Below are 27,754 nucleotides of genomic sequence, written 5' to 3' on the forward strand. Positions count from 1 at the left end.
GATTTCATGAGGCCCTCTGCACCTTGCTTAGTTGAGGATGGTCCTCACAACACGGGGAAAGGCACAGGATGTGCAGAAAATAAAATGAAATAAAATTATTAATTACATAAACTAGATGGACATTTTTTATTGAAAGATTACAAGGCCCTTTGCACTTGTTTACCCTGTGTTCTGTTTTCATATTTCAACATATGCAAAGAAAGGAGAAAAATTCCTTTTCAGGAGAGTTAAAGCTTAAAACACTTTTTATTTCCAGAAGCCTATAAAAGATATTTTGCAAGTAAAGTTCAACACTCATGACAATAAGCTTGCCAGTATTAACATGTCTTCTCTTTTTATTTTTTTCTTCCTGAAATCTATATACTTTCTTTGTAATTCTTTCAGTAAAATCAGTTTTTAAATGGTTTATAGATAAATTTTTTTTAAAGCAGTTCAGCCTGCATGGTACACAGACCCATAGAAACCACATTTTAAAATAAGAATAACTTATTTTACTATCAGTATTTTTCCATACAGTGTCTACAGGCTTCCAAAGGATAAATTCAACCTTTAAAAACAAGATATTTCATCAATTAAGCCAAGGTGCTATTGAAAAGTCTGATAAATTCAGTCTTTCAAGAACAGGCTCATGCTTTACTTAAAGTTGGGAGAAGAGATGGAAAGCTGGTGGGCCAGTGCTGGTTGGTTTTATATTTTGTAACACTGGGAGAGGTGTATTTTTCTGTGTTGGTTTGCTTTTTTATGAATGTGTAATTCTGCACATCCTTTTGAATGCAATCATCTAGTTCTCCTGTTATTCATAACCAGACACATTTTTAGCTCATCTTTTAAATCCCCTTTCTGCTGATGTAATCTGTCTGATCCTGTGACAGTAAATGTTATAAACTTTCACACAGGTCCCTCTGGGATTCTCCAAGTCCTGAGTTCCTTCCATCAGTGGTTGTTCAGCACGAGGATGTCCCTGAATTTCTTCAGTAGTGTTGTCAAGGGGCACCATTCATTATTGCCTTTTGGAAATCAGATGGTATCAGGCTGACTTTTTTTTGCTTGTGGATCTGCTGGTTCCTAAAAAAAACCCCAACAAAACAAACAAACAAACAGAAAAAACAACCCACAGGAGGTGTTTGAGACATAACTATGTTTTATAGCAGAATTCTTCTCATGTATTCCACTTATATGTTCCTTAATGTGCTTTCTGTTCTATATTTTACCAATTTGTATGTTATGAATTTTAGGCTCAGTGGCTCACAGCTCTTTGCAGCCCTCAAGAACTGCCATCTTTATTTTCTGTTTTCTTTGCTTATGTCAGCATCTTGTATGCCTTACCTATTTGTCTACTATCAGAGAATGAAGGCAGTTTCAGAGCTGTCTGGGTAGTAGCTATTTGGTAATTTCCCACTGCAGCTCTTTGTCTTCCCCAAACTGATCATCCTCTAATATTTTTTACTCCAGACATTTGCCAGTCACAGAAGTTTTACCTTTTTATGGGTATTTAATTCCATGGATCTCTATTCTGGCAGTATAAATTAATAAAACATATCTGACATATAATGAAGTATATAGAAAGAGTTCCAGTGCTAGATTATCAGATTTTGGTATAACTATCTGGAAAAAAAATTATAGGAAAAAGTGGGCTTCTCTCTGGCATTGATTAGCACATATGTTTCATTGCATTCTTCAGCAAGTCAAATTTTCTGATAACAATTAATATTGTGCTGCTCAGTGAGTATTTTTAAGAGTTGCAAGGGGTCCCTCAGGTCTTTTCTTACAAGACACTCGAGTGACATGTTAGAGGCTGAGAGCCTTTTTAATCCAGCTGCCGTTCATCTGCCTTCAGAATTGTAACCTCTGTTTCAGCTCTGTGAGCCAGATTCTTTGTTTTTGTCATGTGTGTAAACAAACAAAGATGATGACATCTCTCTCCAACAGTAGGCTCCCATATCACCAAAGCCCTGGGGCTTGGAAGAGGCCAGATCTCTGAATTCTGTCCAACGTCGTTAAGACCTGTTCATTGGTCACACCTTTTCTTCTGTCCTACAGAAAGATGGAAGAGTTTAGCTTTAGAAAGGAGCATGAAGATCAAGAGAGGAGTGTCTCAGAAGTAATAATAGGGTACTGTGACAGCTTCCAGTGCCTCATTCAATGTTATTTAGAAGTGGTTTTTAATTACTTAAAGCAGATGTATGACGGGGTATTATTATTTCTTATTGGTTTTGGCTATGAGGTCATCACTGGGTTTAACAAAATATAATCCATTCTGTGATTTTCTGTTGCACTTAATTGCAAAAATATAAATGTGACAGACAGAAATTCATGGCAGGTTTGTTGAGTTGTGGTTGTCTTGTGAATTTTGATTAATTATTCTTCCCTCATTAAGGGAGGGGGAGTACAGAAGATGATAAAAGACAGATTTAAAAAATACCTTCTAATGAATTTGATATCAGGTCTTATGTACTTTATCAGAGTTTTTAGTCTGACAAATTTTCCTACTTTTGGAAAGATTCCTTTCAGCCAGAGCTCCCAGAGGCTAAGCACTAGAAAATACAGAGATTTCTAAAGGAAATATTGTCATACGTCCCTAACAAGGGAATTCATGTTTACAGGACTAATGTTTTGGTAGAGTTTTTCTTCTGATTTTTTTTTGTTTTGTTTGGTTTTTGGGTGGTTTTGTGGGAGGGGAGTGGGAGTCTTCGTTTTTTTCCTTTTTTTAAAAGAACTCACTAGTTGAAAGTCAAGTATTTTTATATGCCATCTGAAAACTAGTATTCCATTTTTAGTCCTGATATGAAATATTGCACCACATATTTATGGAAATGTTATGTAAAAAGCCTTGAATTTACCTGAAAGTCCTCCACAAATATTTACTTTTTCAAAGTTACATGACCTGTTCAAATGCCTGTTTTCAATGTTGAACTCATATAGGTAAATGTATGGGTTTTTTTATTCCCTTGGACGGTCAATGTGGATGCAGGCTCAAGATACCTGGGTATTACTGAATAGGCTTTTGTCTCTACTTTGTGTATCAAATGCTTTGCAGGAATCATATGTGAGAGACTGTCTTTTGGGAGAAGAAAATTTTCCTCTGAGGGTATGAAATCACTGACATTTTCTGATAATAACTATCTCAAAAACCATTTAAAATGTTAAGATAAAGGGAGTATTTTCTTGAAAATCAGAGTAGCAAATTACTGCTTGTCTTTGAGCCAAGCTAAATGAGATGTGTTGCTTAAATTTGTTTTGAAAGGCATATAACACTTTTATCCTTTGCTGCATCATCTACATTGTAACTACTCAGTAAGGATTTCAATTTCCTGTGCTCCTTTGACTCTTAACTGTGTTCCCTTAGCCATCCCATCAGCTCCCATGTGGTTTTGACGCTGGTGCCAGCAGGAGCACAGTATATCCCAGCCTCCACTGATGTGGCTCTCCAGCTCTTGTGCAGCTGTCAGTGGAGCCACTGGCAGGAATAACTATAAATGTTATTGTCTGAGTACAATCTGGGAGGTTGTCCTAAAAGACTTGGCAATGGTTGCTAGAAAATGCTTTTCTTTGTGGGTGTTAGTATAATTTCATTCAAGATTAAACAACTTCTTGCATGCTGTATACATTGAAATTCATCATACATTGAATACATTAAAAAGCACTAAAACTAAATTTTGATTTAGCTAGTCCAGAATAAGGTGGATTTGTTTCATTTAAGTGCTGCGCACAATTAAAAGTGCATATTATATGGCTTTATGCATAGTGCTGGTAGCTCGCTCATGTACACTTTAAATTTAGCTTCTAGTAGTGTTAATCACTTTGATATCTAATAGCCTCGTACACACTAAGGGAATTCAATTGGAAGGACAGACAGAATGCTCCAAAACTTGCAAGTCATGTTACAGGAGACAGAAACCACGTTTCTGGGGATCAAGGATCTGTTGAGGTTTATGTGCAGCTGAGGGGGATGTCTGGAACAGGGCAGGGCTTGGGCTGCTGCAGGGGTAAGTGCCTCCCAGGCCTCAGGGCCCAAAGTCTTTTGTGTTCCTGGTTATACAAAATATACTGAGGGATTTGGAAGGCTGAGTCCAGTGTGTTCTTCATTTCAGCTTTGGTATCACATGCTGCCTGAGTTTCCCAGTGACGTAATTTAAATTTATCTATCAGGTCATATGTTGGCCACTGTCTCTGCTTGAAAAATAACTAATTCTCTAAGTATCAAAACATCACTGTGTGTGGTGTAATAGGTGAATAATTTGTTTCTATTCTGCTACATTTTCCCAGTGTTTTAACTCCAGAATTCTTATCAGTTGTAATCTGGATGAATCAGAGAGGTGGTTGGAATGTAGTCACCTAGTCCTTTCCCTGAAGCATTCCATGTGTGCTGATTTCCTCAAAGCTTTTTCCTTCTAAACAATATTTCTTCTGACAGAAGTGTGCTTAAAACCAATTCAAATCAAGGAACTGTTCTTGTAATTCTGGTTTCACTAACTAGAAAATAGTAAGAGCAAGATATTGTTTTGTTCAATTAATGTTTGCATGGTACAGAGAATATTTCCAAAAGATCTATGGTGAGACACAGCTTTCCCTGAGTGGGAATTTAATGGAAGAGGCAGATGTAACAGTAATCTAGAGAAAGGAACTTCACAGACAAGAGTTGTCTTTCCCATTCTCATTTGAAAAACTGAAAAAAAATATATCAATACATGGGATTTTTATTTTTATGTAATTCGAGGACGTATTCAGTAGAAAGGGTAATCTGTTTGAGATGAAAATGCTGTCAAATTTATGGCAACATTGATAATTTTTTAGCTTTAGGAAAGATTTTTCTTGTGTGTATGTGCACTCGTGCATGCACTGCATTTTTAAACTTCTTTATTCCCTGGGAAGAGTGGTCATAATCATGATCTGGCATTGTGTGACTGTGAAACTGTCATCGTTTTTATCATGGTAGTTGTTGCCTGTCTAATGGTGAGGTTTGGATTCAGATTCTGCGTACTTAACACACTGATATCTTCAGATGTCTGTGTGAAATTTTAAAATGTACAGATTTCTTCATCAGCTGGGAGGAAGTATTTCCTCTGCCACCCTCCTCCCTTCTTACCTCTTCTCTGTTTAGAGAAGGCTTTATGGGCTAGATGTGTCTCGAACAGAAATATTAACCTACTCTGATAATGAAACTAGAAAGCTTAGTAGATTTCTCTGTATCATGGGAATGCATTTTAAATTAATATTAGATAAATTATAACTGCATCTCTTCTGCAAATGTGTCCTGTCTTTGAATGCACTTAAAGCTGTCTGTGTCACGGCATCAATTTTTGAAGTAAAGCTGAAATACAAATGTCTCAACACAGACTTCAGAGACACCATCTCAGTCTGATCTCTGAAGGTGCACAAGTAATTTGAAATGTTCTGGTAGAAGGAGTTATGTAAGTGACACATACCATCGCAGCATGCGTGCATTTAATAGACTCAAAAAAAGAGTCTGATTATTGCTTTAGAGTGGTTATTTGGGTTTTACTGGGATTCTATCTGTCTGGGAGAAAAACAACTTTGCAGTAAAAGTTAAAATTGATATTTAATTGTTCTGCAGCTTTCTAAGTTTAGTATATTTCAGCACTCTTCAACAATTCATTGACTTCCTAAATGATAATGTTTCTTTCCATATACAGACACATTTAAAGCCTTTCTGCTTCCAGTGCCAGACTGGGCAGTTCCTGGGGAGCTGCACTGCTGCTTGGGCAATGTGCTGATGCTGGCCTTATTCTGATAAACTGAACTACAGCCTACAATGAAATTTCACTTACCAGTCATCATTTAGCGCTTTTCTTTGAGATTATCACCACCACTGTGCTATTTTTTCCACTACTAAACATTAGTAATCATAGCAGGTTTATTCCAATGCCACACAGCACCATTATTGTGACAAAAATAGTAGCAAAAAGACTTTATTTTAAAACATCTCCACTATCTGCCAAAATATTTTGAGCTTAAAGTAAAAGTTGATCAAGACCATTAGCACTTTAATTTTATAATAATTGGACTCTCAGCTATATGTAAAAAGATTTAAAGATTCAACAGCAAAAATTTACTCGTGTGGTAATCAATTCTGTGTTCAGTGTACAGTGCAGCTAAGTGTGCTGATGCTTTAGCAGAGTTCTAGCATTATTTTAGGTTAAAAGGAAGCCCAGATAACTCAGTTCTGCTGGGAGATGCTCTCTACAAGCTCTGGGATATAACAGCAAGAATATTTCATAGGAGGATATCCTTCTTGAAGTTGTTGCTGTTGTCTCTCCTGAGATCAGAGTGAAATATGTCCAAGATTGCAGGGCAAGGCAGAGTGGCTGATGGAGGTGAATATGCAATGTCTCTAGAGGCCAGACCATTATGCACATATTTATGTGTTGTTTTCTTAAAAGACATTAATACAAACCGCAAATGTCCAGAAATTAAACATAGATAGGACAGGAAAGTATTGCTATTCTATGCTGCAGCAAGTACATTTTCTTGACATAGAGATGAAGCAAAAGAGTGTACTGTAATTGTTATTATTACTAATTTGGTAACACTAGTATCTCACAGCACTTTATAAGTCAGTAAGAAAATCAGAGAAGACAAATAAAATTACCTCAGTAATGGCACTCAGGAACCAAGAGGATGAGAAGAGCATTGAAAATGCTTTTTGTTTGCTGCTTTTGCGACATGGTCTTCTTTGTCAAAAGGAGTTAATGCTCAATCCTGTGTTATTTCATCCTTAACTAAGATTTATAACTTTAGTATGTAACAGATACATACTTCAAAGGAAAGGTATGAAAGGGAGAATCTTCCGGAATAAATTGGCAGTGAGTGAAGGAAGTAGACCACCACTGTGACACACCCTGGAAGTTATTCCCTGTTGAGCTTCCTTCACCTTTGGGCAATAAAAAAAGCTTTTACATCCTCTAGTGCATACTTATCATGAGATTAAAGCTAAAACAGAGTGTGTTGCATGCATCTCAGTGTTCTATTGAAGTATTTGTTTCATTAAAATTTAATTGGGAGCTTTTGGATTGATTGATTTCTAGAGGTTGAATAATTAATTCCACAGCTAGTGGCTGTGGAACTCTAATTTCACCAATAATCCACTTTTTATCATTTGTTTGGTATGCAGAAACTTTTCTGAATAGTAGTTTCTTTTTTTGGTCTTGTTCAATATCTTTGCCACACGACAGATGGATGCTGTAGTGCCTGCAACATATAGAAAGAGAATATATCTTTCTCTTAATGCTGAATTAATATTGAAAAATAAGGTCAAGAGAAACAAATGCACTGAGACCTGAATTTCCTGAGAGTACTGAGTTCCAAAGCAAATATATATTGCCTAAATATTCCCAATTTTTCTGCCGTAAAACACTTGCATAAGTGAGTACAATATAAATTCTTGTGTAGGGCTGTTTGTTGCATATAGAAAGCTTAAGGGCTTTTCAACCAAGGCATATCTAATGTTAGAACAGTGATGGGTAAAAAAAAAATGTTGACTTTGCTGATAGGATTTGTTACAGTTATATTTTTATTTAGTAAGAAAAATTTCATTACTAAGTTACACACAAAAAGCATATTGTCAAGGCTTAAAAGGTAATCCTTTGATAAGAGATTAATGAGGATTTTTTCATTTGATACTGGCCTTGACTCTTGTGCTTTGTGTGATGTTCTTTTAAGGCTTTGCACTGTAGTCATTTGATTAGTCTATAATCGGATAAGATCAAATTTGTCCATGTCTTCTGCTTTTTTCCCCCAAATACCACAGCTTGTTTCACTTGATGTACACAAAATCATCATAGTTGCAAAGGCTATATGTGAGGGGACCCTGATAATACTTTCTTTAATGTCTCTTTAATAGTAATAGCAAATTAAGTTTTTTCCCCCATTTCAATATGCCAACTCCCCAAACCGCATTGTTGCAAACTACTTGTCACTTTTTGGTCCACTGAAACCAAAAGATTGTACCAGCAAATGGAGGTGGATTAAAAAATGTGTTTGTAATTCTTTGTTTCTGTAAGTCCCAATATTTAATAAACAACCAAACTATTTTTTTGGCTTTTCACTATGCAACATATCTATTCAAAGAAATTTAGGTCAAACTAGTTAATTACTTCTGGCAAATGCAGTTGACTGGTACACGAAATAAAATTGTTGTCTTTTATGGTCATTTGTGGTCTTACAGTTGTGATGACATATAAAGTCATCACAACTGTAAGACCACAAATGACCATAAAAGTGTGATTCAGTAGTATTTAAAATGGAGTAAAAGCTTAGTAGAGCTACCAAAAAACTGAGTGGAAAAATAAGCATTTTTGTTTTGATTGCTGCTTTTGTGCTGCTTTCTCCTTAACTATTAGCTGTGTAAATACACACTTGTAATTTTTGGTGTTCCACTTGCTCTTCCCCTCTGGCAAGTGGTGAGAAAAGAGACTGAAACAGGAAAGACAAAGGAGGCCACTTCTTCTCTAATACATATTTTTTAATTTAGAAGGAAAAGATCCACAAAAATATGGTCTGAAATAAAGTGAAGGTTGTGTAGTGTCAAATAAATACTGAAGAAGTTCAAGAAATATCATGGGGTTGACTAGGAGATGATAAAGAGTGAAGTAAAAATGAGCAATTTTAAAACTTTGTAACAGAAATGGATATTGACACTTGCATTGCCACAGGTCGTGATCCTGTTATGTTCAAAACAGGTTTTGATGTCCACAAACATGCTAGATGTTCTTTTAATTATTAAACTAACTTTAGGTCAGATACTGGATATCATATGTCAATACCTGTTGGTTTCTACCTGATAAGGAGTAACAGGCTTTCAGAGAAATTATGCTACAATATACAGTGAAATATTAAATGTCAATTCCTATGTACAATTTGCTGTGAGAGGCTAGACTCACAAAAAAAATTCAGGGACAGAATAAAGTATGACTATCACTATGCTTCTTGAAAATTTTTTATGGCACATTTTTTTTTAAACTTTTTATTTTTTTAATTACTTGCATGGAAAGTATTTATAAGGTCTGGCTTTATAAAGGTCCTAGGCACTGTTCATTATCATAAAACCATATTATCTTTCAAAATCATGTACTCTAGTGATCATGTACTCTCAAAATCATGTACTCTAGTCATAGATACAGTTATATAATACTTGAAACAGTTCACTTTCAAATGGACATTGTAAATCTGTGTTAGACCTTGTTGTAATGGCAATAGTTACCAAATACCAGATAAAACTTATTCTGCACCCCAAGTCTTCATGTCATGTTTCGGGCTTTAGTGTATATTCACTGTTGATTATAGGCATCCTAAAAATAGGGGTGTATAAATGGAAATGGTGACAGATTCTGAGCTATCATGTTGGTAGCAGGCGCTGCTATAATTAGACATACATCTGAGTAGGCAGTGTAATATGATTGCCGTGTTTATACCTTGCACTGGAAGGAATGTTTGTTAATCTGCTCAATTCTTTTAAATGAAATGGGGAGCAAGAGTTTGTGGAAAAAAAGATGCTGAGGTTTATTTCATAATCAGGCTGACATGAGGGTATATCAAAAGACAAGAAATACTTTCAAAATATGAGATAACTCTGCTGTTGTTATCTCAGGATTTATAGAAATCATCAGATTTTACCTGAAAACATCAGGCACTGTACAATTCAGCAGAAGAAATTATATGAAAAGTTTTCTTTTTATTACAAACCAAACATTGTTGAAATAGTTTGAATGTCAGTAAAATCTTTCCTTTCCTCTGTCTCTAGGCATTTAAATTCTCCAGTCAATAAGTCTTTTTCTCCTATTTATTTTTGCTGTCAAACTCCTTTTTCTTTTGTAATTTCAGAGGTCAGAGCCCAGCTGTTGCTGAATTTAACTTGCTTCTTAAAGCAAATTCTTTGGAAACTTATGGTGTTGATCCTCATCCTTGCAAGGTAACAGTTTTTTTTACTAACTTTTAGTTAAAAGTTAGTAATGGAATTAATTTAGCTCTGGTCTTTATCCAGGCACAAATAGGGAGCAATTTCTAAAAAAGCTGCCCTGGAACTACATATTATGCTTAAGCCTTGCCTTGGAAGAACACTGACTGGCTAACATTTCTGCACCAGTCAAAAAAAGGGTCTCTCCAGAGGAAGCAGAAGAACATCACAGGAATATTTAGTAGATTGTAATGGCATAAGCTCTAATAACAGTCCATAATTTCTTTGCATTTACTGCAGAGGTTTCTTTTAATTACTCCAAGTATGAAATCTTTTTTGTCTGCCAAAATTTTCACGATTCACCATTATTTTGATAAGAAAATGCAAAATATTGGTAGTCCATGGCAGATCAGTTTTTCAAACACCATCAAAATATGCTAATCTTAGTAAGAACAGCAAGCCAAATGTACAAGGAGGAAAACCCGTTTCCCATTCCCACTTCCCACTTCTGTTATTTTGTGGTCATCTGTAAGAAGGTGATCTTAATTACCAGTTCTGATTATCTTGTATGCGTGCATTTTTAATTACTTGGTTGTATCTGTATCATCTGAGGTGTTTATTTTTAGAGTGACTTGCTTTTTGTTTTAACTGCTGCTTTCGCTTTGGCCGGTGTATTATCTCCTCCGCTGGGACAGCAGTACTGTTTAGTTAGCTGTTCTGGTGGTGATCATCCTTAAGCAGTCAGCTCTAACACGAAACTGCATAAGATTTTGTATATACTTTTTTAGGAATGGTGCTCCTGTGTGAAAGACAGGGTCTGGCTCAGAGCTTAAGGAAGTCAGTGATATAGTAAACTTTACATTGAAACTATACTGCAGATTTTTCAAGAGGCATCCCAGAAACTGAGGCATACTGGCTCAGAATTACTTCTTTGCCTGTGTGGCAGGGCTTGTAGCGTGAGGGCCAATCAGAGGTTCTTCACCCATGCCCGAGGAAAATTTGTCTGGCTTCTCAAAGTGAACCCCAAAGCAAGGTTCTTCACAGGTTCCTTATGACATGCTTCTTTCAGTGCTGTGGCTGCTGCTCCAGAACCATCCCTCTTTCTGTTCCCCTTTACTTTGTTGTTAAGACATAAGGCATAATAGAGTCGATTACCTTTATCAAGATGAGGGTATGGAACTTTGGATGGACAGAAAATCCAGTTAATAAAAATTCATCTCAGTCATTTAGCAAAAATTATAAGCCAGAATTTTTATAGTGGAGCTATATTTTAAAAATGTTCTTTTCTATTTGAAAGGCTAGCACCACTATTTCTTCTGTTTTGTAGTGAAGAGTACATGAGAACAAAACAGAAGCTTATATTAGTAAATGCTGTCTGTAAGTAGTATTTCCAACATGACACCTTGCAGAGGAACAGTGTATTGTGAAATCTTAAAAAATATATGTGTTGAAGCAGATATGAATCCCTGGTTTGCAGATAGTCCTCCTTTTAAGAATGGGACATACACAGAAGTACATTTTAAATTCATTTAGTAAGTCTACCTAAGGAGTCCCTTGTGTAATCAGCTACAGGCAGATGGAAACAAAGCATAAGTTATTGTTACTCAAATCCCTAGAAATAAATGAGGTCTTTATTTCAAGAGCTGTCCTTTTCTTTAGAAGTATATATTTTAAAGGCAAAATTTGTTTTGAAGAGGAAAATAAAATAAAGGTAATCTAGAATGGAGTAACAATTTATGCTATCAGTAAAAAATCAGTGAGAAATACCTCATTATCAGTAAGAAATACCTCATTGGATGAGGGGAAAGTTATGTTATGTTTCTTTTTCTCTTTCAAGGACTCATTTGGGACAACTACATTTTTAGGATTCACAGCTGCAGGATTTGTAGTTTTCCAGGGGAATAAAAGAATTCATTTATTAAAATGGTAAGCATATGACATTTTATAAGATAAGAATATTTTAATAAATGAGCATATTTTCTCCTGTGTCTTCTCTTCCTACCATCTTCACCTGCATTTGTTGTCTTTAAGGAGAACCATGTGAATATTACCTTTTCTGCCCCATTATATTTCTATTTTAAAGGATTTTAGATAGCAACAACTACAACAATAACAACAACAACAATTTTCCAAGTAAAAATTATTCCATAGAGTTCATTAGTCAACATAATTTACAAATGCTGAAACTGAATAAGTTGATTTTTCAGCTATCTGTAAATCACCAGTGAGGTTTACTGGCAGAGAGTCCACCTTAATCTTTATTTGACTTTTGGAAATATTACAATTTCCTCATTTAATTGCCCTCAATTTGAAACCATAAAAGAACTTATTTGGTAAACAGAGGAGGTGGAGGTGAGAATGCATTTGAATTGTTTTTTTTAGTCTCTTTTTAAAAGAAATGGGCACTTATGCAATTGTCCTTGATTAGTCTGGTTTTGCTTTTATTTGAACTCCTGGACTTAATTTGCTAGCCTTACTCAGCTACATTTGAAGAAGAGGTAAAACTTAGCTCCTGCAGATGATGCTAAGAGCAGCTAGCCACACCCTCAGCAGTGTGGTGAAAAGTGACCAGTCATGCTTAGACACTGATAATCTCATTTTAGCCCTGCTGCTACATGCATGCCAGTAACTGCTGAGACTGTTCCATCTCTGAGCTTTCAGCCTGTCTTGTGAGATCAAGACAGGCAGAAGATGGAAAAAAGGTGAAACTGGGCTCCTTGCTGCATATCTGTAGAAACTTCCCTGAGTGTTGAATAACCTGAAATCCTCTAAAGTGTAAAATCAGCATTGTCCTGTCTGTATAATTGAGTTCCATATGGAGCTCTGAGGATACACCTATCAAAAGTGGATTTGCAGTACAGTTTCCCCAGGGTTAATTGCAGGTAGCCGTGGTAGCACAGTACTTCAGTGGTTTGTGGTTTTGTCACAAGGAAAACACAACAGTAATGTCAGTCTATGGCACATTGAGGAGAGAGTCGCACTTGCCAAGCATGCGCCCACCATGCTGTGGGAAATGAATCTCACGGCTTTAGCTTCTCATGATACTTGAGGATAATGCATCCTCTGGGCGATCTAGGCATACTTATTAAGTGCATTAGTACATAAACCAGATAAAAAATAAAGCAGTGATGGAGGAGAGGCCAATAAACTCTCAGTGTTACAGTAGAGGCTGAAAGGTCAATCCGGTGAGTTTTATCTGAACATTATGTACAGCTTCTTCCATTTCAGAGGCCTAGAAGTGAGTGGTAGTAGCTGTAACTAATTTTAGCTGAAATTTTCACTACACAATAAAAACCCAAATTTGTATTTGAGATTTTCTTTTTAACGTAAAAGCTTTCTCAATTTTTTTTTTTGTTTGTTTGTTTGTTTTCTCATGTAAAAGGAAAACTCTTGTTATAAAGTTTCAGGTATAGCATTGTCCCTGCCTCCAAGATTATTCCTGTTTCAACTCTGACATCCAAAACCCTTAGGGAAATTTATCAAAAACAGCAGTATCTCCATTTTAACACTGGTAATGACAAAATTTCCATTACAATTTAAACAGAGGTGTGACATTGCCTTTTTATGGTTCACTGTTATTCCATATGAAAACTGAGCACTTAACCTTGATTAAATTAAATTTTGATATAGATTTTGCAACTCAAAAAGCCTGTCTATAAGTAATGCTGCTAAACATTATTTTTTTCTTCTTGTTGTGTTCTTTAATAAGTAGTCTGTTACTAAGATGTGTGATATGAAGCCTCAGATAAATAAGTATAAAGAAAAGAATATTATCTTTCCCTAAATTTAATTACAATAGACATTGTAAGATTTTAAGATGTAAGAGGAATTACAAACTGTGTCATAAATATAATATAACTATAAGCTTCTGTCTACCTTTAATTTCCTCTTTACTTTCCAGCAGACAAAGCTAATTCTTTGAAGGCACATAAGGATGTAAAAGAAATACTCTGGGCTTATGTTCTCTGAAAAAATTAAACTATTAAATAATTTTATCCTAAATCTTGTAAGGCCTGTAGAGGGCTTTTGTCATTTGACTGCCTGCTTGACTTTGTTAATCAGGAAAGCTTACATGCTAGTTACTTTTCTTACTTGTAGATCTATCTTTTTTTTTTCCTATACTTAAATATTTTTTCTCTTTCTAGGTGTGATGTCTATAAACTGAAATTTGAAGGGAAGATATTTTATGTGTTTGGAGCTCAGAAAGAGGTTGTGTTTAATATTTTTACAGAACTTCTATATTTGTTTAAGATTGTATAATATGTAACTTTTTAAAAAAAGAAACAAACTACTAAATAATCAATAATTGTACTTAATATCATAACTAAAATAGAGAATATGAATGAATGTGAGTAATTTTGAAAAAAATGTCTAACTTGCAAAGGGTTGAAATATTTCTCACTTAATATTCATGCTGTGCTATGTGGATTGTTCATGGTTCTGGACGCCTTTGGAGTCAAGGTTTAATTTATTTTTAAGTGCTAAAGCTGTACTCACTCACTCTAAAGTATAGAAGATGTCTGTATATGATTGCAAATTCAAGTAAGCATTGCTACCTGGATCAGTGTGAGGTATTTTTTTGATAATTACAATCCCATCCTCAAATCTCGGTAAGCTGAAAAGGTTAGAGTGGGTCTGATGTAATTAGGATCCTATCACTGAGCTGTTCTCATTGAAATCCTAGAGACTTTTGTCTACAGCATGTTAAAATCAGCTCTTTCCCTAGATCAGAGTGATATAGCCTAAGGTTATAGTTTTGAATGGAGGTGGGGAAAAAAATGAAGGAAGGAAATAATGCCAGAGGTATCAAGACTGCTTGTGTGGTTGCAAGGACATTTTGATGGAAGGACATCAAATGGTAGACTGGAGGGAGAGGTGGGTGATAAGTAGTGCAGCAACTGTGTGATGTAGAATGTTGAACACAGAGGTTTCCCTCATTTGATTTTGACCAGTTACACGGTTGTTTTAAAGGCCTCTTGTACATATGCTTCCTTCCCCCCTTGAAGTGTCTCCTTTTCTCTGAAAAAATTGCCTGGTCAGTTTAAATACCAGCTATGTATGGATTGTGCATCTCTGGGTGAACCACAGATTTACACTGCACAGGAAATCTTGGTCTTCAGTGTATCTGGTTAAAGGCGATGCCATCAGGTAGAGCTATTTCAGTCACTGAGAAATTAACATTTTCACTGCTTTCATCTGCTTTCTTTTCCTTGCATTTAGAAGAAGGCTGTGCTGTCATTCCATACCTCTACACCAGCAGCCTGCAAGCATCTTTGGAAGTGTGGGGTGGAGAACCAGGCTTTTTACAAGTATGTACACCATTACCTATAGTCATTATCTATACTAAAAGTAAAGAAAAAAGTGCATGTGAGTGAAAGATTGTTCATCGTGAAATGTTCCATTTTTCCAAAGAAGGCAAAATGTAAACAGAAAATATGCAAGTTAATGGTGAATATCATTTTACTTCAAGCCAGTATTAGAAATCATTTAAAATCCAAATGGGACAGGAAGGTTTTGGCTCCAGCACAATGCTTTTGCTGCTCTGTAGTGAGATATTGGATGGACAGAGTACTGCACTTGTGTCTGGGAACTTAGCTGTTAATCTTAGCCCAGCTGTAGAATATCTTGAGAATGAAAGAAAAAAAAAAATCTGTCATGCTTGATTCTTTGGGTTCTTTTGCCAGGAGGTAATTGTTCTTTCACTTGAAATCCAAGGCTTAGTAAGAGTAGGTTGAAAAATAAACAGTTCTCTTTAATGATTTAAGCAAGGAAAGAAAATGTTCTTAGATACATTTTGAAAGATACTTGTGATCTTGTTATACATAAAAAGCCTGTAAAGTGACCAAAAAAAAAAAAAAAAAAAAAAAAAAAAAAAAAAAAAAAAAAAAAGAATTTAGTAGTTATCACCTATTCCCTGAAGGAGAACCTATTAATAATTCCTTATTAAAAACTCCTCTGTATTCTTTCTGCCCTCCATTGACTTTGTTAGATCTGTTTATTGATGCTTCCCTCTAGGCATGTAGTTTTTATTCTTGCTACTTAGTGTTTCCTTACAGCCTCTCACATATTTTAGAAATATTACTGTTTCTGTGTTGGCACACAGCCACACCAGGGGGCTGCTGAAAGGGCAAACAAAAAAGAAGTAGGAAAAATGTATCTTATAACCTGGATGTTAATAACCTGCTTTAATTTGGAGAAGAGACTCTTTAATTTCAGTGATACAATAATATATAATCTATCCAACTGATATATTCAATTGGATAGAAAAAAGAAACAGGAAGTAGGATCTGGCACAATGCATTGGTTAATTCTCTATGTCACCGTTTACTGTGCTGGAGACTATATCAAGCCTAAACATAGTCTATAAATGAAGACTAATTTGAAGTTTATCCGGAAGCATTTTCTGTTGTAAGTAGATTTAAGTAGGAAAATACTGCATGGTGTTTCAGTAGTTTCATTTCATGTTACAAGAAATAAATAGGGAATAGGAGATGATTTCCCCCTAAAGCAGACAAATTACTTTCTTTGAGTAGAAATTAGCTCAATGTAAAAATGTCTCAGGGAGATTCACAGGAATATCACCTCTCTGCTCTTGTTGTGAAATGGCTGTAATATTAACTATTTGGGTTTTGGTCACAAATACATGGTTTAGGGGGTCTAATCTTGGCTAAATGGCAGATGCCTACCCAGCTGCTCTTTCACTCCCTCTACTCAGCAGATCAAGAGGAAAAGTATGATAAAATGGCCTTAGGATAAAGATAGAGAGATTGCTTACCAATTAATGTCACAGGCAAAACAGATTTGAATTGGAGAAGCTTAATTTAATTTCCTATTAACGTTTCCACTCTATTTCAATTTGTCAACAGAGACAGAACTAAAACCACCTTTCCCCTATTTCATTCCAGGATAACCTTTACTCCTTCATTTCTGACTCCTTTATGTCCTCCTTGTCCTGACCAGCTCAGGGAGATGGGGAATGGAGACTGCAGTTCCTCTCTGCTGCTCCTTCCTTCTTACACTCTTCCTCTACTCTGATCTTCTTTATGAACTCCTCAAGCATGGGCCCTTCCCATGGTCTTGCAGTCCTTCAGGATATACCTGCTGCATCTTGTGCTCCTCTCCATGGGCCACAATGCCTGCCTGGAGCCAGCTCATGTGTGAGCTCTCCATAGGCTGCAGCTTCCTTCAGAGCATGTTGGCCTGTTCCAGGATCTCCCATGGGCTGTAGTGAGGATATCTGTTCTGTATTTTGCTGCAGAGGGACAGACTCCTTCCCCACAGTTTTCTCCATTGGTAGAATATGCTCCGACACCTGGAGCACCTCCTCCCCTTCGTTCTTCTCTGACCTTGGTGTGTTCAATGCTGTTTCTCTCATCTGTTTTTCTACCTTCCAAATTACTTTATGGAGTGGAATTATTCTTTAACAATGATTGCCCACCTCCTTCAATTTTTGTGGGTCTTTCAAGAAGACTTCTTTAATAAAATGAAGATTGGTAATGTTACTCAACGGATAGGGATGTGAACAATAGACTGGAAAATGGTAATGTTTAATATGCAGAGTGGTCAAAAATAACAATAATACTTCAAATGTGAAACTGAAGCCAAAACTATCTATAAGTAAAGCCTCAAGACAGTAGTTTTGAAAGAGTAAATGTTTCCACACATTTCGGACAAATAGAGTTGTACAGTGGGGGCTGTTATTTAGCAGCATTAGATAATTCTCATTTGAGTTCTATATAATAACAACAAGATATTCTAATAAGATTAAAACAGACATAGTCAGACTGAGTAAATAATTCACAGCATTGATACTTTGCCTTAATTAAATTTGGTCCTCTCCTCTTTCTAAAAGAGTTTGAGACTTGGAATTTAAGGGAAGGTCATGATCACATGACATGTATTGAAAAACAGAACTTTAGTCCTGTCTTGATCCAGGTTCAGGGGTCACTGTTGCAATTATTCAAGTAGATACTAATCATGGACAATTGTTTACTAGGGCCTGGGAATTAGAGACTGTACAAAATCAATTTGCCTTTTTTCAAGAGAACATCAAGGAAATGGCACAAGTGGTGCTCTTTGTTATAAAGATAAAAGGTTGCTGTGTACCTGTTGATTACAGAGAAGCAGTAGGGTATGATGTAGGCTACTAAGAAGTTGACAGAATAGAGATATTGGAGAAGCACCTACTTCAGGAGACAAGTTGTTGTCTTTATTATTTCTTTGTTTCCCTAGTGGAAAAGCAGAAATGGTCATACTTTCCCACAAACAAGCTGGTGTTAGGACACATGTCCCAGAGCCTTTGATATACCATGGTCTTTCTTTCATCCTGGGAATGAAAATTCATAGAGATGGAGCAAGTGTCTATATTTAATTTTCTTGTTTTCATGGCAATCGCTTGTTCCATGTTCAGTCATTCTATGCTGTCTGAATGATTTTATGTAAAAAAAGTTGAAAAGCTCATTTTTTGAATATTACTTTATGGTATAAAAATAACAAAGCTTGTAGTTTGCCATGTTCATTTTTACTTGTCATGTCCTCGAAAAGGTGACAGCTTCTGTTATTTTTTTTTCAAGGTATGCAAAGTCCAGTCAGATCAAGACAATGTCCAGCAGCAAGATATTTTTTAAAGGCAGTAGATTTCGATATAGGTGGGTGTTTGCTGTTTCTTATGCATGGTAAATAATTCAGGAAGTAAGAAAATGTAAGTAATTGCTCATGGCAAATTCAGGGCTGTTACTGCTGAAGGGTCTGTTCGTGACTAGCTAACATCAAGATTTGAAAGTTTTCCTGTTGCCTTTTTAGCATCACTTAAAAATTAAGCAGGAGTTTTCACACAGACACTTCTGTCAAGAGTAGTTCCACCGGCAGATAGCTCCACTTTTGGTGCAGCTTCTGTAAAAACTGGCCAGTGCAGAGATTTTATGCCCTCTGCAGCTGGGCAGCTCTGAACTAGGTGCGAGATAACGAGGCAGTCCAGTTCAACCGTAGTGTTCTACTACAAGAAGTTACCCTTTTTTTGGTAGTTTTGTGGGCAAGTAGTCAGCACAATTTTATTCTGCAACCTTATGTATGCACTTTATTGCAATTTTACCCCCCTTATTTTACATTTTTTAAAATGTAACTTAATTGTCTACATTTATGTAGTTCTTGGCATGTATCTTAGTATTTACTTGAATATTAATTTCATTTTTTAATGCAGTGGAAAAGTAGCCAAAGAGGTTGTGGAGGCAAGCTCTAAAATCCAGAGGGAACCTCCTGAAGTTCACAGGTATGTCTCAACATTCAGTATTAAAGTTTAAGGACTAGGGAGGATTGTTGCTTTCTACAGAAATATTCACCTTCCTTTTCTGTCAGTTGCAATGGCTGTCTTTCTGAACTTCCAAAATTATGCACACAAGCCTTAGGAAAAATGTATCTGACAATGCTACAAAATTCAGACAAATGTCTCCTATAAAGGAGAACCTAATCTGTGCTGCTTAGAAGCTGTTGTAAACTCAGCTGCTTTGAAGCTGAGTTTAACTAATCAGTCAGATTGATAACTTTTATTATTTTTTGTGTTATGGCATAAGCTGCTAGTATATGATCCTGACCGAAAAGTACACTCTAATTTCATTCCTAGATTTTGTTTGATTTTGAAAGTTCTCGGTTTGTATATGTTTATGGGTATGTTTCAAAGTATACTTCACAGTTTTTCTATAATGCAGTTGGATTAAAAAGCATGACCTTCATTCAGTAAAGAGGAAAAAATATTGAGAATCTTTTTTTTAGAGGAAAATTTGGCTTGTAAGAAATAAGCTGCTAGACCTTGCAAGCAAACTAATGCTTTCAGGTCCTTACCACTCATTGTAGTGACAGTAAAAACTCCTAAGAACCTGAATAAAGCTCTTCAGAAAAGAAGAGGCCATCAGGGAAAACTCAAATTGTTTGAAACCGTTTTTTAAAAACAGGTTCCTTTACAGTCTGAACATTCTACAGCCATATTCCCTTTTTTTGTTGAGACTTCATGTTTGGGGGGAATATGCTTTGTTTATTTTTAATTGAATATTGCTATTCTGTCTATTTTTTAGACAAAAGTGGATTGTTTTTACTAAAAGATGGGAATACATTTGCAGTAAATATTTATAATATGTTGTCCAGCCACACTATGTAATTAATAGTTAGGCCATGCAGGCATGCTTTCAAACATGTTTTTCCAGATTACATTTTTAAATGAGGTAAGTGAAGGTCTAGAATGTGTTAAATGATAACACAGAAGGCAGAATATAGATGCATCATTGAGGCAATATAAAGTACTTGGGCACACAAATGCATTTTAAATAAGAATAGTTGCTCACTTTAGGAAATAGCTTATTGCCTACTATCCAAGAGTTTTCTTTGTTCCTGGATAAGATTATCATACATTTATTTTTTATCTTGTATTTTGCTTTTCTTTGATTTCTACATTTAGAAGTATTTTAAACACATAATTTAAAACTTAATATACATAAAGAAGCAGATCAGAGAACAAATAAGTTTATAAAGCAACTTCATATGGATTTAACATTCATAAATAGCAATATATCTCTTTTATTATTAACCTTCTTACAAAGCTTGCATTTATAATATTATGGAAGCTCCAAGTTCAGTTTCTTAGAAAGACTAAGGAATATAATGATTTCAGGTGCTTTTATAGCTCAGGTTGTGAAACGGGAGACAAAGGTAGCTGAAACTTCTAAAAGCACAAGCAGGCAAAAAATATAGAAAATTTTCATCTGAAAAAAAGAGTCATGTTTTAAAAAAAGTTACTTTGTGGAAGAGGATTTGGGGATAGGAAATGATGGGTTTTCAGAAGATAGACATTCAGAAAAAATATTTGATTGAACATAAACATATATCTATATATCTATATATAATCTATATATCTATATATGTATATATCTAAACATCTATATAAAGCTTTTCCTCCCTGTCCTCTCACCCTCAAAGTCAATTCAATTGGACCATGGTTTCATTAAGAAAGGAACATGCAGTTGGGAGGAGGGAATTGCTAAGTATCTCTGTGTTTGGATGTTACACTTACAGTGCTGCGTACTGAAAATCTGTTGGAGTGTGTCGTCATGCAGGATTAATCCAGTGACCAGTTCTTCTGCCAAGCACAAAATGAATGATTTCATGTTCTTCTTCCAGGGCATGCCTGAAGAAGGGATCTTTGTAAATAAATATGGAGCAGAAGACTATGGGTGTTCCCAGACACATCTTGTATTTTGGGAGTTGTTTGAGAGCTTTTTACAACAAGAAAAAAGCGATTTGCATAAAAAGCCTATGGATTTACCATTGGGTTGGAGTGACTATAATTATAATAAGCTGAGTGAAAACCCTCTGTGGATAGTGAAAATTTAAACTAAATAGTTACAAGAGAATACAAATGAGAATATAAATCTCTTTGGGCATGTGTTATGGCACAAGAAATCATGTCAATTGAGTAAGAAAGTTTGTTTATTCCCACAAAATATTTACTCATAGGTAGTGTGGGTTAAGAGTTGTACACCTGTGTCCCAAGTTTACCTAAACCTTCAGCAACACACAGTTCCATCTTCTGATTTGCAATAGGTTCTTTGTTCAGTTTGTTTATGTGGAATTTTAAGTTGAGCCTTTTGTGCAGACTTGAAATGCATTTGGTGAAACTTCGGCACTGTATCAATATACCATTTGAAGTTAAGTAGGGTACTCTTCCATTTCATCTTTGCTTTTGTCAAAGTAAATATTTTATAATATAATGGTTAAGATTTACTGCAGGTCTCTTGCTTCAGGCCTGTATCATGTAAATCCTAGACAACGTATTCAAAAGAGCCTTTTTATATTCTCAGTAATACTTTTTAGGCTAATAAGCATCATGACTGAAGAAAATCAGCAGCATTCCTAAAACTTTCCAGAGCATATTTAACACCTGCTTGCAGGAAAGCCTCTTAGAGTGAAGTAAGACAAGAATGAACACCAGCGTGAGTGCTGGGAGGCATGGTGTAGAGGCAACATCTGAGGTACGTGAGCACGAGTGAGAGCACTCTGTATCTGTAAACCTCAGGGATACAGCTGTTCCTCCTTTAGCCTTTGATGCTCAGTGCTCAAACTGTAACAAATCCTTTATTGAGTTCTGGAGGCGATGGAACAACTTTTCCCTTCCTTGAATCCAAATATTAGTGTTTGCTGTGCACTGTGGAGAGGAGCAACATACTGAAATCCTGCCTGAGACGAAAGGAAGTTAGGCAGTGTAAAGGAGTTAAACCAGCACAAAACCTCTCTCACACGTTGAGTTCAGATGTTGAACTGTTTACATCTGCGGAGGATGCAACACAACACAGCTGAAAGCAGCATTTAATGTGTAGAGCTTTTTACAACAGCTCAAGAGCTAGTAATTTATGCAAAATGATTCTGAGATGAGACCTACTAGACTGCAGTTATTTCCAGTAAGCAAACTGACCCTGTTTTCCCCATTCTTTTAGAACGAGCATTAACCAGAGTCGCAGCTCTCCCTCCTTGAACAAGCAACTCATAATCAACATGGAACCTCTGCAGCCTCTCCTTCCTTCTCCCTGTGAGGAGGAAGAGGCTCCTTTAGATGAAGGTGAGTCACTTACCCAATTCCCACTGATATTTATTACAAAGTATATGGAAAAAGGTGTGATACTGACTCTGGGATGTGGAAAAAATCTAATAATTTTCATTAGGTATTCCTAATCATTAAACCTCTGTATGTCATACCCAATAACAATCACTATTTCAAGAAACTGTACATTAGCCTTATGAGAGATATAGTGTGAGGAAAGTTGGTGTTACTTGATTTCTGTTTCAAAAAATCTTTTAAATTGTCAGGCAAAAGGATCTTAGGAAATAAATAGTCTCAAGATAGCATCTTTTTCTGAATAGTGTCAGCAGTCATTCAGGAGTGAAAACTGGCTGTTAACTGCTGGATATTTTGTTTTTCTTGATACTCTTTACTTTTATATTTCCTTCTTTCTGCTTTAGTCTGCTAATTTAATTTCCTTGACCAAAAAAAAAAAAAAAGACATTATTTCCAGATCAGCTAGGAAAGATCTTCTTTTATTTATCCTTAACAAAATGGGGCATTATTGAAAGATCAGTCTGAATTTATTCTGTATAACAATGTTTTGAATGTATTTATTTTTTTCTTGATATTTTTAATATCACATTAAATGGCTCTATTTTTGAGATTCAGTCACTACAAGCAATGACACGAACACCATTGCCAGCTTAAATGAGGTTCATTGCCTTTGTGGTAATAAAAATGAAGCCAACCAAACAAAATCTGACCCTGAGAGTTCTTGCTTGAGATGTAGGGAGGTAATTGTTTCAGAGGTTCAGAAATACAATATTTGCTGTTGCTTTGTTCTGGTCAATAAAAACCAGAAAAATAGCTGAGTGAGTATCTTCCTTTTCATGGGGTATGTCATAATTTTATTTTATAGGAGTTGTATGAATATGTTTTGTTTATTCTTCAGAATTTGGACAATGAATGTAGCAATCCCAGGGTGATTACATTGTCTGTGTTCATACCTTATTATAATTAGTAGTGGCAGCTGTTAGTTTTAACATTACTTGTTTACCTCCACTGTGAAATACACATATCTGAGAATTTGCCTTCTAGCAGCCAAGTACCACCACTGTGCTTCCTCTGGGCAGTTGTCACCACGGCAGAGTAACAACAACTTGCTCTGTGTAACCACATGTCCTTGCCTGTAACCACACTTACAACTCTAGGCAATGAAATCCATTTTTGGAAACTGGTAACTTACTGCTATATGCTCACCTGACAGTGCTTGTTTTAAATGTTTTGTGTTACGTAAGTTTGCAAATTGCATTTCCTTTGAGTCAGACAGATTGTTGTTACTATGATAAGCTAATAGACATATTTGCTGGTGGTATTTAACTGCATACTTTATATGTTGTTACATATCACCAGATGCTAAGTTAACAGTATTGAGACAGTCTTTTCCTGCAGAAAACGTGGCTATATTATCAAATTGCAGCTTGAACTGATCTCGCAGCACTTCGGCAGTGATGCTGGCTGTCTTCCCAACATCCACTTCTGTGGATTCCCACCTTCTCCCTTGCACCAGCACTAATCACAACAGTGTGCACTAGAAAAAGGAGCTAAAAAATAAACCAATGACAAAAAAAAAGTCCAAAAACAAACAAACAAAAAAACCCATAAAGAACTCAAAAACAAACAAAAAACCAAACAAAATAAACCAAACAAAAAGTGAACAAAATAAATTCAAAACAACAAAACCAAACCAAATCCAATAACACCAGGAAACAAAATTAAAACCAAACAAACAAAACCAAACAAAACTCTCCTTAACTGTGCAGTCTCCTACTATTTCCTGACTCAACTATTGTCTGGCTCATCAAGAGGGTCAACCAAGGTCCTGTTCTGGGGTAAGGGCATGAGCAAGAGGTGGGGAGAGGGGAGGTATCTAGCCCTGGACTGACACAACCGCCTTGGGATACTGCTTTTAGTGTGCTACAGATATGAAACAGCCTTGGTATCTCTGTATATGTCTTGGCCCAGGGAAGCATAATTTCATTTTTGTTGTTCAAAAGGCAAAAGTCAGTGTTATCAGATCAATAATTCATGCATGAAATCTCAGCACAGAAGTGTCAAGTGAGCAAAAAGAAGCTTTCATCACTTTGTCAAAATGACATTAATATCCTGTGACTGGAGAGGTATGGTATTGCCTTTAAAAAAAATAGTCTACTCAAATAGGTGTGATAGCATCTGGTGCTGGAAAATCCAGAGACAATGGACTACCATTTGCAAAGGCAGTAATCTGTCTCACCAAAATCAGACGGGAAAAGAAGGCAGCCACAGAATCTGTACAGCAGCACTACAAGAAACATAATGTGTTCAACTACACATGGAGCAAGAACTGAGCTATACTCAGTGCTGGTGAGGCTGCACCTCAAATCCTATGTTCAGTTCTGGGTCTGTCATTGCAACAATGCCATTGAGAGGGTGGAGAATCCCCAGAGAAGGGCACTGGTGTGAGTGAAGAGTCTGGAGCAATGTCCTGTGAGAAGCATTTGAGGGACCTGGTGTTGTTTAGTCATGAGGAGGCTTGGGGTGACCTTAGCAGTCTCTACAACTCCCTGAAAGGAATGTGCAGTCAGGCGGAGATTAGTCTTGTCTCCCAGGTAATAAATAACAGACAAGAGAAAGTGGCCTCCCATTACACCTAAGAAGGTTTAGTTTGGATATAAGAAAAATTTCCTTACCCAAAAGGATGGTCAGACATTGGAACAAACTGTCCAGGGACATGGTTGAATCAACAACCTCCATGGAAGTGTTCAAAAGGCGTGTGGGTGTGACGCCTGAGGACATGGCTTAGTGGTGAAAACAGCAGTGTTGGGTTAACAGACTTGATAGTCTTTCCAACCTTAATGACTCTATGTACAGGAATGAGCGCACACCTGCTACTATCAGTCTAATTGTCTGTCTCTGTGTGGGTGCTTGGCTGTGTAAGATTTGGTTGTGAAGGAGAGTCATGTGGAGCTTTTGTAGGCACAACTATTTAAATTTTTTTAGATGGTCTCTTGCTGAGAGTTAATATAGACCAGGAGTTTCTGAGTCAGTTGTAAGATTTTAAGATTTCCCCCTTACTTATGTGTAGATAAAACTATGGGGAGCAAATTGAAATTAACACAGCCATTTCTCTTTTGCATAAGCATGGTCACATGAAACATAAATGATAGATTTTACTTCTCAACATCAGTATGTAGGAACACACTGGCCTTTTTTCCCCTTGCACTAAGATTTGACGCCTTGGATATTTTTATGCTTCTGTGTGGTTCAGCTGTTATGATAGCAACTGCCAGCTGAGATGGATCCTGTGGAAGCTTGCAATGTTATGAGGCATTTGGAAATGTTTCAAATGTTGGAAATCTTTCACAACCTTGTCTGGCTGACACTTGAGTCCTTGTATAGGCCTTCCTTTATGTATTGAACACACTGGTGATTAGATTTTTGTAAGAATTCATGCTTTCCAGTTTTTGTAGCTGTGTACACAACGAAGAGTCAACGTCTTTTAGTTAGAATTTAATGTTATGACAGTTATGAGAATAAAAATGAGAAAAGAAAACAGAACCTTACTTTTGAAGGGGTGACAAAATGTAAATAGGAAGCAAAGGGTACTTGATCTTTCCTGACACCCAGAAAAAAGTGTTTGCAGAAAAGGAAAGGAAGAGAAAAATCTTTGCTCTGGCAGAGGAAGAAAACAGGACCTCTGCTGGATATTTGTACTATACAGGCTGTGTAGAAAAAGGAGCCATCATAAAGATGCTTTCCAAAAGCTTCATTGAAGTAGATGTCTTTTATGAGAGAAACATCTGGGTGTAAAATAGGCATTTGCAGGACTTCCTCCCCTACTCCTCTCTTTCCTACATATTTGCATGCACATCACTGATTTTTTGGTACAAAGAGAACAAGGACATCAGGTAACGAGGATTCAGATAGCACAATGTCATAAACATTACAGATGAGTACTCTGGGAAGTGAGAGACTACATCCCCACCAGTACACTCCTTCCAGTTTGTCTCTTCTCTGTGGCTTTGGTGTACCAGGAAAGAGTTTCTTTCCCACTAGGATAGTGTGATGTTATGCATATGGTTGCTTTCCAGCTTCCAGCTGGAGCAAGTTATCAGCAGCCAGCATAGGCGCATCATGCTTTTTTGGGAACCTGTATATCTCTGCTGGGCAGGAACAGGGAAGTGCCCAGCCTCCTGAAACAACATTTCTTTCTGCCCAAGAAGAACCTGTCCAAAAACTGCCCTCAAGCGGGAAAGGGAGCTCATATGTAAAGAGATAATTTTTGTTCCAGACTTAAAAATTTTCTGTTCTTGTTTTTACATGGGAAGGTCAGGTTTTTATTCTGGGCTAGAAATTAATCTGTTTTGGCCTCACTGCTTTGCTTTGTGAGTAAGATTTGTAAGAGCAGCATGGGATTTTTCCATTGTATTTACATGTTTCACAAATAATTTCCAGGCAGTGATGGGGAACTGATATTACTGCCATATTAAAACATTTTAGAAAAATAATGGGACTATGAATGCTGGCCTCTTTTTTAACTGCACCATGTTTTTTGTGCCTTAGATATTTTTATCCCTCTGTGTGTGGTTCAGCTGTTATGCTAGCAACTGCTAACTGAGATGGGTGCTGTGGAAGTTTGTATTGTACATTATGAGGCATTTGGAAATGTTTAAAAATAACCTCTGGTTCTGTTCCCTGCTGGGATATTTTTGTTGGCCATGTTAGAAGCTTGTCATTTGATTCATTGAGAGTGACCTGTGTGTTAGTCTGTTAAAACTCAGTGGGAACTTAATAAAAGGTCAAAGCTGGTATGGCTAGAGCTTTTACAAGATTTTGAGAAGAGGAATTAATAGTCAACATGGTGAAATGTCTTGTAAAAATCCAAACAAAGAGAAGCATTTGTTTGCGGATGGTTAACCACTGCAACAAGGAAGTGTGCATTCGTTTACTGCGGCATGGCTTCAAGATCACAGCCAGAAGGGCTGGTAAATTTACATTTATTTTACTCAACCCCCTTTTTTTAAAACCTCTAACCCCAGTTTAAGTTAATAGTTGTGTCTTGGAAAGGAACTGTACTGTAAATGGCATGTACAGCAGAGAATAAGGACAAACTACTGACAAGAATGAAGTAGCAAATGGAGAATGAATGAGACAAAACATAAATTTATTGTATTTACTTACAGAAAATTGTAGATTGATTTGTTAATTGGTAACAAATGGGGGCCTGGAATTTTGCCTTTGTATTTTTCTGTGACTGA

At 36.3% G+C, this 27,754-nt stretch overlaps 1 protein-coding gene across 1 annotated transcript in view; it reads left to right on the top strand.

The window, feature by feature from the left end:
• FRMD3 (FERM domain containing 3) overlaps positions 1–27,754 on the top strand; it is a 76,577-nt gene that overhangs the window by 39,541 nt on the left and 9,282 nt on the right. The window contains exons 6-12 of the mRNA XM_041397041.1: positions 9,841–9,928; positions 11,751–11,839; positions 14,059–14,122; positions 15,134–15,222; positions 18,487–18,561; positions 19,113–19,181; positions 22,393–22,514. Coding sequence (XP_041252975.1) covers positions 9,841–9,928; positions 11,751–11,839; positions 14,059–14,122; positions 15,134–15,222; positions 18,487–18,561; positions 19,113–19,181; positions 22,393–22,514 — 596 coding nt within the window. The remainder of the gene's footprint in view (positions 1–9,840; positions 9,929–11,750; positions 11,840–14,058; positions 14,123–15,133; positions 15,223–18,486; positions 18,562–19,112; positions 19,182–22,392; positions 22,515–27,754) is intronic.

The sequence above is a fragment of the Onychostruthus taczanowskii genome, unplaced genomic scaffold (assembly GCF_017590055.1).
Source record: "Onychostruthus taczanowskii isolate IOZ18803 unplaced genomic scaffold, ASM1759005v1 scaffold134, whole genome shotgun sequence".
Lineage (NCBI taxonomy): Eukaryota > Metazoa > Chordata > Aves > Passeriformes > Passeridae > Onychostruthus > Onychostruthus taczanowskii.